The sequence below is a fragment of the Vanacampus margaritifer genome, chromosome 19, assembly GCF_051991255.1.
Source record: "Vanacampus margaritifer isolate UIUO_Vmar chromosome 19, RoL_Vmar_1.0, whole genome shotgun sequence".
NCBI lineage: Eukaryota > Metazoa > Chordata > Actinopteri > Syngnathiformes > Syngnathidae > Vanacampus > Vanacampus margaritifer.
In genome coordinates this window covers 4,983,807-4,998,032 of record NC_135450.1, presented here as the reverse complement: position 1 = coordinate 4,998,032, position 14,226 = coordinate 4,983,807, and the positions used below count along the sequence as shown (strand labels likewise).

The 14,226-nt window shown below is 38.8% G+C and overlaps 1 protein-coding gene across 1 annotated transcript in view; it reads right to left on the bottom strand.

The window, feature by feature from the left end:
• emilin1a (elastin microfibril interfacer 1a) overlaps positions 1-11,000 on the bottom strand; it is a 40,463-nt gene extending 29,463 nt beyond the window's left edge. The window contains exon 1 of the mRNA XM_077553242.1: positions 10,695-11,000. Coding sequence (XP_077409368.1) covers positions 10,695-10,804 — 110 coding nt within the window. The 5' untranslated portion in view covers positions 10,805-11,000. The remainder of the gene's footprint in view (positions 1-10,694) is intronic.
• Between the last annotated feature and the right edge of the window lie 3,226 nt (positions 11,001-14,226).

The following is a 14,226-nucleotide window of genomic DNA, read 5'->3' as shown; positions in this document are numbered from 1 at the left end:
ATAATGGTGGCAAGATTTTTTTTTAAAGTTTACTATACAACCACCAGTTCTTGGCTTGTAATGGACCACACAGACATATAAATTTAGTTTTTGTACTGGAGCATAATTTACACTTGGAAGAGAGTAAAATAAAACGTTTCTTCTTCGTCTTCTTTTTTTTCTAAGTCATTCAAGAATTGAGGAACAAACCCACAACTTCAAGTTGGGATACAGACTATCTACTCCCGGACTCACATTGCATGTCAGCTGGAATCTTTGTAACTCCAAGACCAAAAACAATGTTTGTGGTCTCCTCTTGGATATAAGCAAACAGTAGGAATGGCAAAGCTCAGGTGGTAGAGTGGCAGTCTCCCAAGCTGAAGGTTGTGAGTTCGTTCCTCAACCCTTGACTGACTTTTATTATTGTTTCAATTCTTTATTTTACTCTCGGCGGCACGGTGGCTGACTGGTTAGCACGTCTGCCTCCCAGTGCAGAGGACGTGACATCGAATCCGGGCTTCGGCCTTCCTGGGTGGAGTTTGCATGTTCTCCCTGTGCTTGCGTGGGTTTTCTCTGGGTACTCCGGTTTCCTCCCACATTCCAAAAACATGCATGGCAGGTTGATTGGACACTCCAAATTGTCCATAGGTGTGATTGTAAGTATGATTGTTCATCTCTGTGTGCCCTGCAATTGACTGGCAACCAGTTCAGGGTGTACCCCGCCTACTGCCCGAAGCCAGCTGGGATAGGCTCCAGCAACCCCCGCGACCCTTGCGAAGGACAAGTGGTAAAGAAAATGGATGGATGGATGGATTTTACTCTCTTCCAAGTATAATTTTTTTCCTAAAACTGAGTCTATTTGGTACCACTCTAAATAGAGTCAAATTTACTCTACAGAATTTACTGCTTTCTTTTCAGGGTTATTCTACCCAAAATGCGTATCTGGCGGTAAAGTGCGTAAATGACAGGTTTGATTTGACTGGAGGATGCGCAAACTTTTAATAAAACACTGAGAATATTCACATCTAGGTACAAATTAAAGTCTTCCCTCCTTTTGCATTCAAACAGCTCAATTACCACTTGTGCAGACATTGATCTGTGAAATGTCTCTCAGACAGACATCTTATTTCTATTCACAGGGTCAGAACTCTGCACAAATCGAACAATTGCACCTGTCTGAGTATCCATAAAATCCACCTCCTTGTTAAACAGCAGCCAGGCACTATGACTGAGCACACCATGGCGCAGTCACGGTCTGACAAGTCAACCCACACACAACGCTCCATCTGCATGAAGAATTGTGGGTCAAGCCGGAATGTTCAGTGACAACAGAGACAGAGGGCAAGTGGGAGCGTAAATGAAATGGAAAAAAATGGAGGAATGAGGCTTAATACTTAAACAAAGAAATCACTAAGCGGTCCCTTTTGTTATGAGATCTTTCATTTGCCTTCAAGGGACGGCTTTGACAGCAACTTCAATGAGCTCCTCGAGACCCTTCCCAAAGAGGTGTGCCTCCATGTTTGAACTCTGACCCCGGGTCAAGCTTCCCTCCAGTGTCGTTGTAAAGGTATATCCCTATACACACAGACATATACACTTGAGGGCACTCACTCGTGCTTGAACGATTGCATGCGGGCGAACATAATGGCAGAACACACATTCTTCCGATGTGACTGTGGTTTAAGCGTGCACACACACACACACAAACACACACACACACAGGTTTGTTTTACTATCATTGTGGGGCCATCTCATTGACATAATGCATTTCCTAGCCCCTTACCCTTACCCCAACCATCTAAAATGATGGCCTACCCCTACCCCTATTCCATACCCTAACCTCAACCATAACCCAATTCAAACCTAAACTCTAAAACCAAGTCTTGACCCTCAAAAAGAGGTCTAAAATTGTGGGGCCCAGCAAAATGGCCCAACATGGACGGGTGGGCCTCACAACTCTGTAAAATCCCAGAATTTTGGCCCCCACTATGTGACAAAAACAAGAACACACACACACACACACACATTTGGACTTGCTCCAAAATGTAGGGACAGCATGACTATGTAAACTTCTCTTTGATTGTTTAGCCTGGCAGTCACAAAGATATACAGAGACGATCCATGATACTGCCATTTGCTTTAGCATTAGCCACACATTGGGACATCTGGGGGTGCTTTAAGTTTTGACCATTTATGGAAAAACGTGTGTAAATACTCGTTTTTGTTGTGCCTTAACAAGGGCTGAGGCAGCATTGTTGAGGAAGTGCCACAGATGTTTACTTTCATCTGTTAAACTAGTGGTTCTTAACCTTGGTTGGATTGAACCCCTAGGGATTCGGTGAGTCAATCTTAGGGGTTCGGCGGCTGTCAAGACACACACCTGACTCAAATGTTTCGTGATGATACGACCCACTTGGCCACCATTGGCTGCAGGTGATCATAAATTTGGTGCACTCAGTAGTGCTGTTGTGATGGTAGGTCGTGTGATTTCTTTATAATTGTAATCCCTTCATACTAAGTATGTTGAGGTACAATATGAATTCACATGTATAACGGAAAAGGGCTACTCTCCCTGTTCATTTTGTACATCAGTAAACTCTATACCTATATCTTGAATTTGGGGAAAACAACATATCATTAATCAATAAAGAAGGGGTTGATGAATGTGCGTCGGAAACTGGTGGGGTTCAACATCTCCAACAACTTTGTGAGACGAAGGTGTGAATTGTGAAGCTAAGCTAGCTATGTTAGCTTGACAGTTTAGCTCATCAATTGCTGGTCACATATTAACTAAACTATACATTTTCATAGTTTTAAGTTGTTATTTTATTTTTTATGGAAGTAAATGTACTTTTTTGGGGTGTTCTTTTAATAATTTGAGACATGAATGTTGTCATGATACATGATAATACTTTTTACTCAATACATTTTCAAAACAGAGGGTAGTTACTCGTTACTTTAGTTGTACATGCATGACAAAAATTAAAAAAGAGATTAAACCACCTTGCGCAAACGCTGCTGTCAATGTTCCTGGCTCGGCCAATCATATGAAGCGCTATACACGGTCCCCAACATCCATCCCCGCTTGTGATTGCCTCTATTTCAAGCTATGAGATGACGCGAGAAGACGCAATGCTTCCCTGTTGGTCTGAATGTAGCGTAGCTCCCGGAGTGTCGACGTTGTCAACATTATTGACTCGCCTCAGAAGGAGTTAACAATTCAACTGACCCATGGCCTTACCTGCGGGAAGTTCAAATTGGTCAGCTCGAAGAACGATTCATGGCAAATGCATTGTGTCCTGTGTAAACCTAAAGTCCATGAGCTAGCCGCCTACAAAGAATTCCCCTCATTACCCTTTCGTTAGCTTGGCCCTGGGTAGCCCCTTTAGACTCTTTTCCCACATAAGAACAACCTGGAAATGTTTTTTGGGGGTTATCTTGTGTCTTTAGTTATAGTGGACGCCGGGATAATATGGCTGTAAAGTGTTGTTAACTGATAAGCTTATATGCAACATTTTTTAACATGAACGTCATGCAAATCAACATGTGATTGTAATTGGTTATGTAAGAATCCAGATCATGAACCAGAAGTGTTGAGTCTGTTCATATTATTCAAATCATGCGTTTTATTGGTTTAGACACGCGAATATGTCATGTCCATTACAACCATCAATAGGTCTGAAAGGAATAATGACAAGCACTTGTGATATTTTTTAACTGCTCTAAATGGCATTCTTGGTTGATTAATTTCCATTGGATCTTTAAACCAAGGGCAGCATCTAGAGGAGTAAAAAAAATGTTGCAAGGGCTTCATGAGGCAACTTAGTCATTTTTTAAGAGTTTGTTAAGTGATGATCTTTTAAATGTAATGGTCTTCAAATTAAATGACACGAGGAAAAAACATCCGGTAAAAATACTTTTTACTTTTTTTTTTACTCGTGAAGTGCATTTTTGAGCCTGTACTTTTTAACTTTTACTTGAGTAATTATTTGAATGAGTATTTTTTACTTTTACCAAAGTTTTTTATACAAGTAATTGTACTTTTACTCAAGTACAGAATGTCAGCACGTTTCCCATCTTTGCCTCTGGAATAGTTTATGATTCCTCCGATATAAATTGTGACTTGATTTGACTTGCTTGCGATTTGGTGGTGACTCGGCTTAAATTAATTCACCCCCCTCTCCCACTACTCCCACCTTTGCGTTCACGCAATGTAAAGGTAATCCAATCAACATGGCCCAAATTGCAGTGAATAGTGGAAGCTACTTTATGCTAATTCATTTGCAGTAGCTGGGGCTGCAATGGATCTTTCCTCCCCACATTATTACTCAAATATAAGTAGATTTGCCAACTGACCTAATTTGCAGAAAATCAAACAGACTACATTTGGATACTCTCCAAGGTTTGGCCAAGAACAGGAAAATCCGATTATACTCAAATTGCCTGGTAAGATTGCGGTGCCTTCTGGTATGTTGTCTCTCTTGTACCGGTGAGTAAAATAGCACTCTGCATTGCACTGTGCTATTTATAGGTTGAGATTTAGAGACCAAGGCACTGATGCATACAATAGTGAAGACTTACGATGCATTACATTACTCACAGGGCAATTTATTAGACACACCTGTAGAATCAATTGACAGTCAATTCATGAGCTGTATCAAATATTTAACTTTAAATCATTTATACAGGTGTACAACCCATTAACTTGAGAGGCGGGTCCATCCTTGACTAAAAATCTGTACGATTGTTGTTGATTATTGTCTGGGATGATATGACTGCTCCTTACTGGCCTCTGGTGGTGCTCTTGTTTTTTTATTTTGTGTGTGAGCCCATGAACTAGAACAGAGCAGCGGGCCTCTTGCAGCTGGATTCCAACAGCCCCGCAACTCCACCCACACACTTCATCACTATGACACTGACAAGAAGGTGTCCTCCTGTCAGACGCCTGCTGGACGTCTTCACTTTATTCAAGCAACTTTAGCACTTACAGCCAACTAGACACATCTGTCAAAACACAACATTTGAGTTCAAGCAGATGTCAGAGGGTCAACCTGCATTGCATTATTTTCCCTCATCTTAGTTTGCTTGTGGTGCATTTAGTTTAGAGGGACTCAGCTATGCAGACCCCTCATGTCTCGTCCTTTCTACTGGCTTCACTTCTGTCTAGTCTTTTCTGTCTCTTCCTTTTATTACTTTTCCAACATCATGCCTGTTTGTCTTCTACTAAATATTTTCCATACACCCCTCCTCTTCTTTTGGTCCTTTCATGCCCTCTGGTTCTGCTTGGACTTGTGTATTCTGACTCACTCAGAATCAATGTTTATTTCGGCTTTGCTCATCTCTCTGGCGTCTCTATTTTGCTGTTCCATTTCCTTGGCCGTGTGCTAAACGCAAACCACAGAAATACAATCTTTCTGATTTGATCAATTTCAACTTTTCTTCCTGAATATGATAAAGTGTTAGCTATTTTGCATTGTGACCTCAGTCCAAACCATTAGACCGCAATTGGAATTCATCACAAAGCGGCTCCAGTGCAAGTGTTTTTACAATCACAAAATTAGGATTGGGCATTTGTCAACATTTTCTTGCCTTGATTGATTGCGGGAAAAGGCAGCAGTGTTTTTCTCTGGGTGCTAATGTTTCCTATGACAGTCCCAAAACCTTTATGTTGGGTTAGTTCAATAATTTCAAATGTCCATAGATGTGAATGTAAGTGTGACTGGTTATTTGTCTACATTGCTCTGCAATGGACTGGCAACGAGTGCAGGGTGTTCCCCTAACTCTTGCCTAAGATCAGCTGGGATAGGCTTGAGCTACCCACAACACTATAACGAACAAATGGTATGGAAAATAAATGATTGGGTCTGTTATGTGGAAAAGCACTGACTAGACATGAGCCGATTACCGGTTTGATGGTTAACAATGGTTTTAAAAGGTCATTGTTTCAATATTAATAACTGTTAAGCCTGTAACTGGTAATGAGCTCTTCTTTTCTTTTTTGAGGGCACATCTAAGCAGGACACATTATGACTAGCTGACTTGAGGAGTTGAGTAAACGAGCCACTCTATAAAGTTAATTGCCTTCAATTAACTTTTTGTTCTGACTTCTCTGGAGCAGGGAGCATTTACACACAGAGGAGGAGGAGGAGGAGGAGAGAGGGAGCAAGACGACAGAAGTTAGGTTTCCATCCAATTGTTTAAAAAAATGTAAGCAAATTTACTGAAAATGCGCAAAACGCCATCTGTTCTTCGTTTGTGAATATTGAGAGGGAACTCCGCTGCTGTAGGTGGCGGTATACACCATAAAGATGTGATCCACCAGTAATTTAAAAGAAGAAGACCAGGAAGTGACGGCACGCTCTAAAAACATTTGGGTCAAAAGTAACCTAATTATGGATAAAAAAATTGGACCAATCCACTTTATGGGTCAAATTGATCCAACTTTCTGGGTTGTTTTATACAAAATGACCCAATTTTTGACCCAAGTAAAGAATATGACAAATATTTATGCATTGTTTTACACTAAAATACACATTTCTTGACTCAAAGTTGGGTCAAATTGACCCAACTAGAGGATCTGTCCATTTTTGACCCATAGTTGGGTTATTTTTGACCCAGCTGTTTTTAGAGTGCACCATGCGATGACGTCGTATGAGTTTGCTCTTGTAATTTGGTAATTCTTGATAAACTTTGCTGTTTACCATCTAAAATAACATTAATATTCGCTTTTTTAATTCCCAAAATATTTCAGTTTTGTCCTCCCCCCAAACATACCTTTACTTTATTGTCCGCCATTGCTTTGTGACTACAAACATACGTATGACGTAATATCCGGTCAAAGCGTGCGACGTCTTGCCAACGGTTATTCGAAAAAAACTGTTTCCAGAGTCAAAATTCGCATTTTCTTTTTTTCGATACGCTTCAAAATCCACCCCCTCCAAGCGTAAAAACGGTTTTGGGGGGGCTTTTTTTTTTTTTAAATTTCTAGCAATTCCATTCATTTTATTTTCGCATTTCTTGAAAATTAAAATTAAAATGGGTGGATGGAGATCCCACTATAGATACAGCAAACACGTTTCCTTTGCAGTGCATTGCACTAAAAATAAATAAATAAAATGCCAGTGGGTACTAGTTAGCCCCAAGGGCAACAAGGGTTGGTTCTAAAAAGTAGCTCACCAGTTGTGGGACACTGCTACAAAGAGGAATTCAAACAGAAGAAGAATGCTAAAATGTATTGATTTATTAATTTCAATAACATGGTACACACACATTCCTTCTGTACCAACCAAACATTTTATATTTTGTTTAAAAATAAAATCGATTGTGTTCGACCTAAATGTTTCAAAATAAAAGGTCATTTTATAGCTGTAAATTTCATTTTGTGATACCGTAATACTTTTGTTTGCGGTTATCCCATCAGAATATCGACCCATGCTTAATACTGACCATGACACAAATAGTTTTGGGCACATTCAATAATACCGCCCCTACTCCAAGATTAACGGCATCAACAGATGGATGAATGGATGGACTATGTGGAAAATTAACAACAAACTAATAAATTACCTGTTATTCTTTTAATGGCATTTTCACTATACATCTTATACTGTATATCCATCACTGACCCTTTCAGATCATCATACCTATCGACATGCATAAACACAACCACTGAAAAGTTTCATCTGAAATCCACCTGAAACAAACATTTTGCAATTGTGAAAGTGATCTTGGTTGTAGTTGAGAACCCACACAAGCATAGGTTCCACCAAAGAGGCCACCCAACCATGTAACATCACTCAATAAGTCCAAACAGCAGACTCCTGCGATGTGCAGAGAGAAACCTAATAGAAGCTCATATTGTGGGAGCTCAACCTCCAGAAGCTTTGCTTGTACAGCCACACACACGTATACACGCGCAAAGTGCAAACATATGGTAAGCATGAACGCAGCTGTGCACCACATGTAGTTCTGTAAGCTGTCAGTCATTTTGTTGGGGTGCACATGCATATACTTAGAATACAGCATAATCCTTGACTGCCTCAGCTAAAAGTAATCAAGCCATTCATTCATTTACAGACACAACATGCATACGTCCCAAAACTTAATGTCATGTCTTCACACAGAGCCGTAGGGAAATAAGCTCTATAACATGCTAATAACTTACTACTGGGCGGCAACAGCAAAACAAAAAGCATACGAGTGAGCTTAATGACATTCCCCAAGCAGGGAATGTGGGAGCCATAACAAAATTTAACCCGTAAAATTGAAACTGGAACTGTTGAGAGAAACATTGAGCGGTGCTGTTACAGATACAGTGGAAGCACATTATAAAAATCTGTGAACCGGCATAGAAAAGGGTGACTTGCGCTGTTGTGGGCTTAAACACAGCTGAGTCCATTCACTGCCAATCAAAGCAGCTACTCTCATTCTGTAGATATGTGCCACACTCACATCTATCTTACAGATTTATGTTATGTGTTCCTATCCCCAAACGTTTCTTCATTTTTTATTTCAATGGCTTTGGACATAAAGTTTTGTGACCCTGCATTTCATCAACCTTCCCTGAGAACACACATCAACTTCTTGTCAAATGATATTCACCGGAATGATACATTTCGAGCAGGAAGGCCAGTTGAGCACTTTGCTGACCCCTGAAAACACTGTGGTCATACAACAGAGGCGGTTCAGTTATAGGAGTCCTATAAAACGGCTCCCTGGATCATTCACCCCTGTGCATTATCCATCCATCCATTTTCTATCTGTCCAGTTTCATAAGCAAAATGGACTACATTCTGGACAGGTAATCCATCAGTCGCAAGTTACATATCGAGGCTGACTATTCACTCTCATATTCACAACATCAGGCTAATGCAACATTACAACATTAGTGACTCCCATGAGCATTTGGGTATATAAAAAAATTGAATCTGATCAATTTGCCTTTTTATACCACAGAGACAGACTGGTAAGCACTGCACACAACAGCAGATCCGTGTTTGAATTTTACCTCGGAGGGTGGTACAGTACATATTCCCTGCACTTGTGTGGATTCGCGCTTGGTACTCAATCCAAAAATGTACAAAGTATGGTAGTTAAATTTGAGCCATGGAAATGAGTGATATAGAGATATGTCCCGCCTTTCACCTTTAGTTAGCAGGGTTAGACTCCAGCTTGCCCATAGTCTCGAAAAGGATACCACAACGGATGGAGAGATGGCTGGATTGATGGATGGATGGATTTCCTGAGAAACTCAGGATTTATGCCATATTTATTTCTACAAGATGCAATCTGGTAGGTTTTAAGACTATGAACTCATTCAATATGTACACTATGTTGTATGTAATATAAATGAACAACAACCACAGCTGTAACAAACTGAATTATGAAAAAGACAATAAGTAAAATAGAGGTGCAATGATTAATTGATAACTTATCAATCATTAAATTAATAATCTTTTTTGATAACCGATTACTCAATTAGACACCTTATTAAACTTTAAATAGTCCAAATCTTCAGAATTTCAGCCTCTCAACAGTAACTATGTATTAAAGCAGACTGATTAGGCTTGTGTTTTCAGAATAAGACTTCTGCTTTTACTGTGGAAAACAATATTCAACATTTTACCAATTTTTGGACTGATGTTACGGACCAAACCTGTCACTGAATCATAATGAATTCATTTGTGTATTTTCTGCACTGCAAATTTGAAATAATGTCCTGGTTTTGAATAATAGATGGAAATTAAAACAGTTGTTTTTAAATCTGATTAATCAATTGAATGACAAAATAATTGACACACTGGAATTTAGCATTCAGGAGGCGCAACGTTTTGTTCTCTCATGTTGCACGTGTTGTGTGAAGATGTTAGTAGATGAAAAAGAAGAGCAAGCTTTAAGTCTCAAAGGACCAAAACGTTGCCAAGATTTATTTTTGTTTTCGTAGATAAGGATGCCTAGATTTATTTATTTATTTATGTATGTATGTATGTATTTATTTATTTATTTATTTTCAAAGATGACTGAGATGACCAGGACGCTTAAAATTGTAATTTCACGATCACAGCATGCATCATGTCACTCATGTTTGCTACAAACTGAATATGAAAGTAAACAAGCAACTATAGTTTTCTAACAGCCAACAGTTTGTGCAATCACTCTAATACATGGGTCACAAATGTAAACTAACGAGCATACTATAATTTTATCATGTTTTTATTAACACGACCACAAAGGTAAATTAAATAATCGTATATTTGTTACTAATACTTTCTTATTTAGCTCATTGATTTCCAACCGCAGTTCCACGACGGAATAATAATGTACTATGAGTGTGCCAGGAGAAATTATCCAGTTTTACTAATTGGTCCAAAGATTATTACTTATTTACGTGAAATAATGTTTCTTTGTTCATATATCTATGACTGTCATGTATAGTGACAGGAAGAACAATTAAATGCTCTTCCACAAGATGGCAGAAGGTGCAATTAACCTGGGGTTGGGGATCCACCTGTTGCCATTCGTACAGCTCTTTTTAAACAATGTCCATCAGAAATTTCTCACGATGATGAAGATGACGATGATGCTACATACATACATACATACTAGCTTTTGAATAAATTAATAATTTTGCAGGTAAACCCGAGTGAAGCCAGCACGCGCCTTAGTACAACTCAAAATTATTTTAGGGTACAAACATAGCATGCGTGTGATCCTACCTGTGTCTACTAGCCGCCCTCTGACCACTGAGGACCCCGGGCTCGGCGTATCCGAGCCCCCAAGACAGCCGGGCCAAGGCGAGGGTGAGCAGGTAAAACAACGTCTCCATCCTCGAGTCCAGTGTAGCAGCCTGTAAGCCTTCGTTGTAAAATGAATCCAACAAAGACGAAAAAACTCAAACAAAACCTCTCTGTCGTTATCGACAGCTGTACAAAAATGACGTCATAAGATGAGAAGCTCCTCCGGGGACAGTCAAGTGCATTTTTTTTAACTTCTAACTGTTGCTTAATAGATGGAAGTGTAGTAGTGTGACTACTCCTCCTCAGGCGCCGGGAAACTAGAGGAAACTTTCATGCGTCATCTCTCTCTCTCTCTCTCTCTCTCTCTCTCTCTCTCTCTCACTCGCGCGCGCGCTCTCTCTCCGTCACGTGTGTTGTTTTACTGCAGTCAGTTTCGTTAGCATCATCACCTTGTATAAAATGTTACTAAAAATAGGTGAATCTGTATCCAAGACAAACTCCCTTTCTACCAACAGAATAATAATGAATTTATGCTAGAGACAAACACCAGAAACACTAACACAGTTATATTTTGTTTGGCTATTTTCTTAAGCCCCCCAGCTCCTAGCATGCTCCTTGCCAGCTACTACAAGTCATTATGTCTCACTCATTCACCATAACTGTTATTTCAAGTGTTTATGCAATTTATTTCTGTATACTTCATTGACATTGGATTATTTTTCTTTTCTGTCCACGGAGAGACCCCCGCAGTCCACCTAGTGATTACCACTACATTTGCTAACAAGCTAAAATGTTCATTCAGTTGTAATAAAAAATAAATAAATAACAACAAAAACATTACAGATGTGTCTATACATTTTAGTACATTGATTTTGGGAGTTACACAGTGTAGTCTAGTTACCGTATGTACCTCCCACAACACTATAGTGAGTAATGAAATGAGACTGTATATTTTTATTATTTCAAAAATACCCTTGACAAAAATAATGTGGAATATCATCAAACAAATGTACAGTAAATATAAGACAAAGCTAACCCAAGTAGCTAAACATAAAATGCGGTGATTTTGTTTATCAAGTGATTTTTTTTGTTTTTAAATCCTAATGCTGTGGTCAGACTAAAGGTGAGCTGTTTCTTGTGGCGTGTTTCCATATAATATATGTAATTTAATAATGAATTAATGCAGTTTGTGCGGTCACACGAAGCAAATTTCACCTTTTTATGGTATTTCGTCACCAAAAGCCAATTGGCTTCGAAAATGTACTTAGCAGCACAAGCACAAACACACATAGCGTGGTGAAATAAAATCAATGTAGGATAATATAATTGCGGTCTGTGGGACCGAGAGTAGCTTATTTCGCACACTACACGTGGAAAAAAATATGAATTTGAGAAGTGGGTGAATGTCTATATATGCACATACAGGCTAACATTTAAACAGATTCCGGTGTCGCCATTTACAGAGGTTAACTTATTTTTATAGTTTTATAGTGACTATTACAAATGTTATAAAGTATGCTAGGCCCATCTATGACACAATGTATATTCATAGATATTATTTTTGTTTGTCATTGAAAGATATTTTTGTGATGGTTTTACGTAGTGATAGACTGATGTGTTTTTTTCAAGGCCGAGGCCGATAACCAATATTTCAAGCCGATATTCATTTCCAGTAAAAGAGAAAATATTTGCGTCATTTTTTTAAATTAACTTTTGTTGAAATGCCATTAAGCATGTTTGTTAAAACAACTTTCAAATTTAACACACTTTGAAGGTTTTTCTTTTCATTTTAAAAATATAAAGAATAGACAGCTTTGTTTAAAAATGTTTTTTTTTAAATTGCAGGGAGCTTCCCGGGTCATCACTAAATTAAAAACTAAGCAAGTAAAAGGCTACCTAAAGTTTTCTACTGTTGATAAATGTTTCAAAAAATTTCAACTGAATTTCTTAATTTTAACATAATGTAAACATTTTAAAAATAAAAAGTGTAGGGAGTTCCTAGTGTCAACATAAGAGAAAAGAAAAGATGAAATTTAAAGGGATACTTGACTTGAGCTATTTTCAGCAGTAAAAATTTTATATTTTGTCCAGAATGAATTTGATAACTTAATTATCTTTCATGTAGAATTATTGTTATTATTATTATTATTATTTGCACTCACTTACACCAACACGCCCACATACAAACATGGTCTCCCAGGCAGGGAAGCAAACCCACGCCAACCTGCGTCGGAGGCCTGTGACGCTACTTTTCATGTAGAATTAATACCTTTAAAAACAAATTTTTTCCACTTGCTGTCGGCTAAAGATGACATCACCTGTGCTGAGGAAGTAGGTAACAACCTATCATGGCTCTGTTTGCTGACCAAACCCAGAAAACAGGTGAAACATGATCAGTATTTGGGGTAACGCGTTACATTACGTTAGACGAACGATTTGATGAACAAATCTTTTGAACGGTTATTTTCAATTAACTGATTCTAAAGATTCCGTTCACTTAAAAGAACTGTCATGCCCATCACTAGCGTACTCTCAAAACACGACGTAACGTGATACCGTGTTTACTAAAGTACATAATTAGGGTCCCGCATCGGGGATCACCTTATCACATGGATTTACATGTAAGTCCGTGCCGTTTCATCTCATATCGCCAGAGTAGTGAGACAGGAGAAGGAACTAGACATGTTTTGGGGAAATGAGGCGACGTATGGAGAGTTTGAGACGTCTACTAAAGCTGACGTCATGTCATAAGGGTTGCCACCTTGGATTTGTGGGGAAAAAAAAGGGACACCTGACCAAGCTCGGGTACTTAACAGTCAAGCCTGAAATTATTCATACCCCCGGCAAATTTTGAATATGTGGACATTTGAGCATGCCAAAATGCCAAAACATTCAGCAAAAGTGGTTAAGAAATGCTTCGCGGACGAAAATATTAAAGTTTTGCAGAGGCCCAGACAGTCCAGACTTGAATTCAGTTGATAATCTGTGGAGGGAACTAAAGATCAGGGTGATGACAAGAAGAGCTCATTGCTAAAGATGTATGGGCAAAAATATCAGCCGAGTCATGCAAAAAAGCTAATCACAAATATAGGATGCATTTTATTTGCTGTAATGGCCAATAAAGGCTTTTCTATTGATTTTTGCGGAGAAAGTTATTAACAATTTTGGACGTGCCACTTTTTGTTCAAATTTTTTGAGTTTTTTTCCCCACAAAGACAGAGAGACTGTAATGCAATGTATGTCCCTCATCACAAAACAAACTGAATTTAGTGTAATGTTCATTATTCAGCTAATCACACACACTGTAAACTACAAACAAGGCATACACTCTAAAAAACACAACGTGTATTGTACTATTCTAGAAATACGTCCCTCACAATTACGTGCATGCGGTTCTATAAAAAGCCACCATGTGTTAAAAGTGTCGATATACATACCTTCTTGTTAACATTTTTTGCTCAAATTGATGTAGAAATGTCTGAAAATCCCACTGTTCCTCTCTGCACTGCAT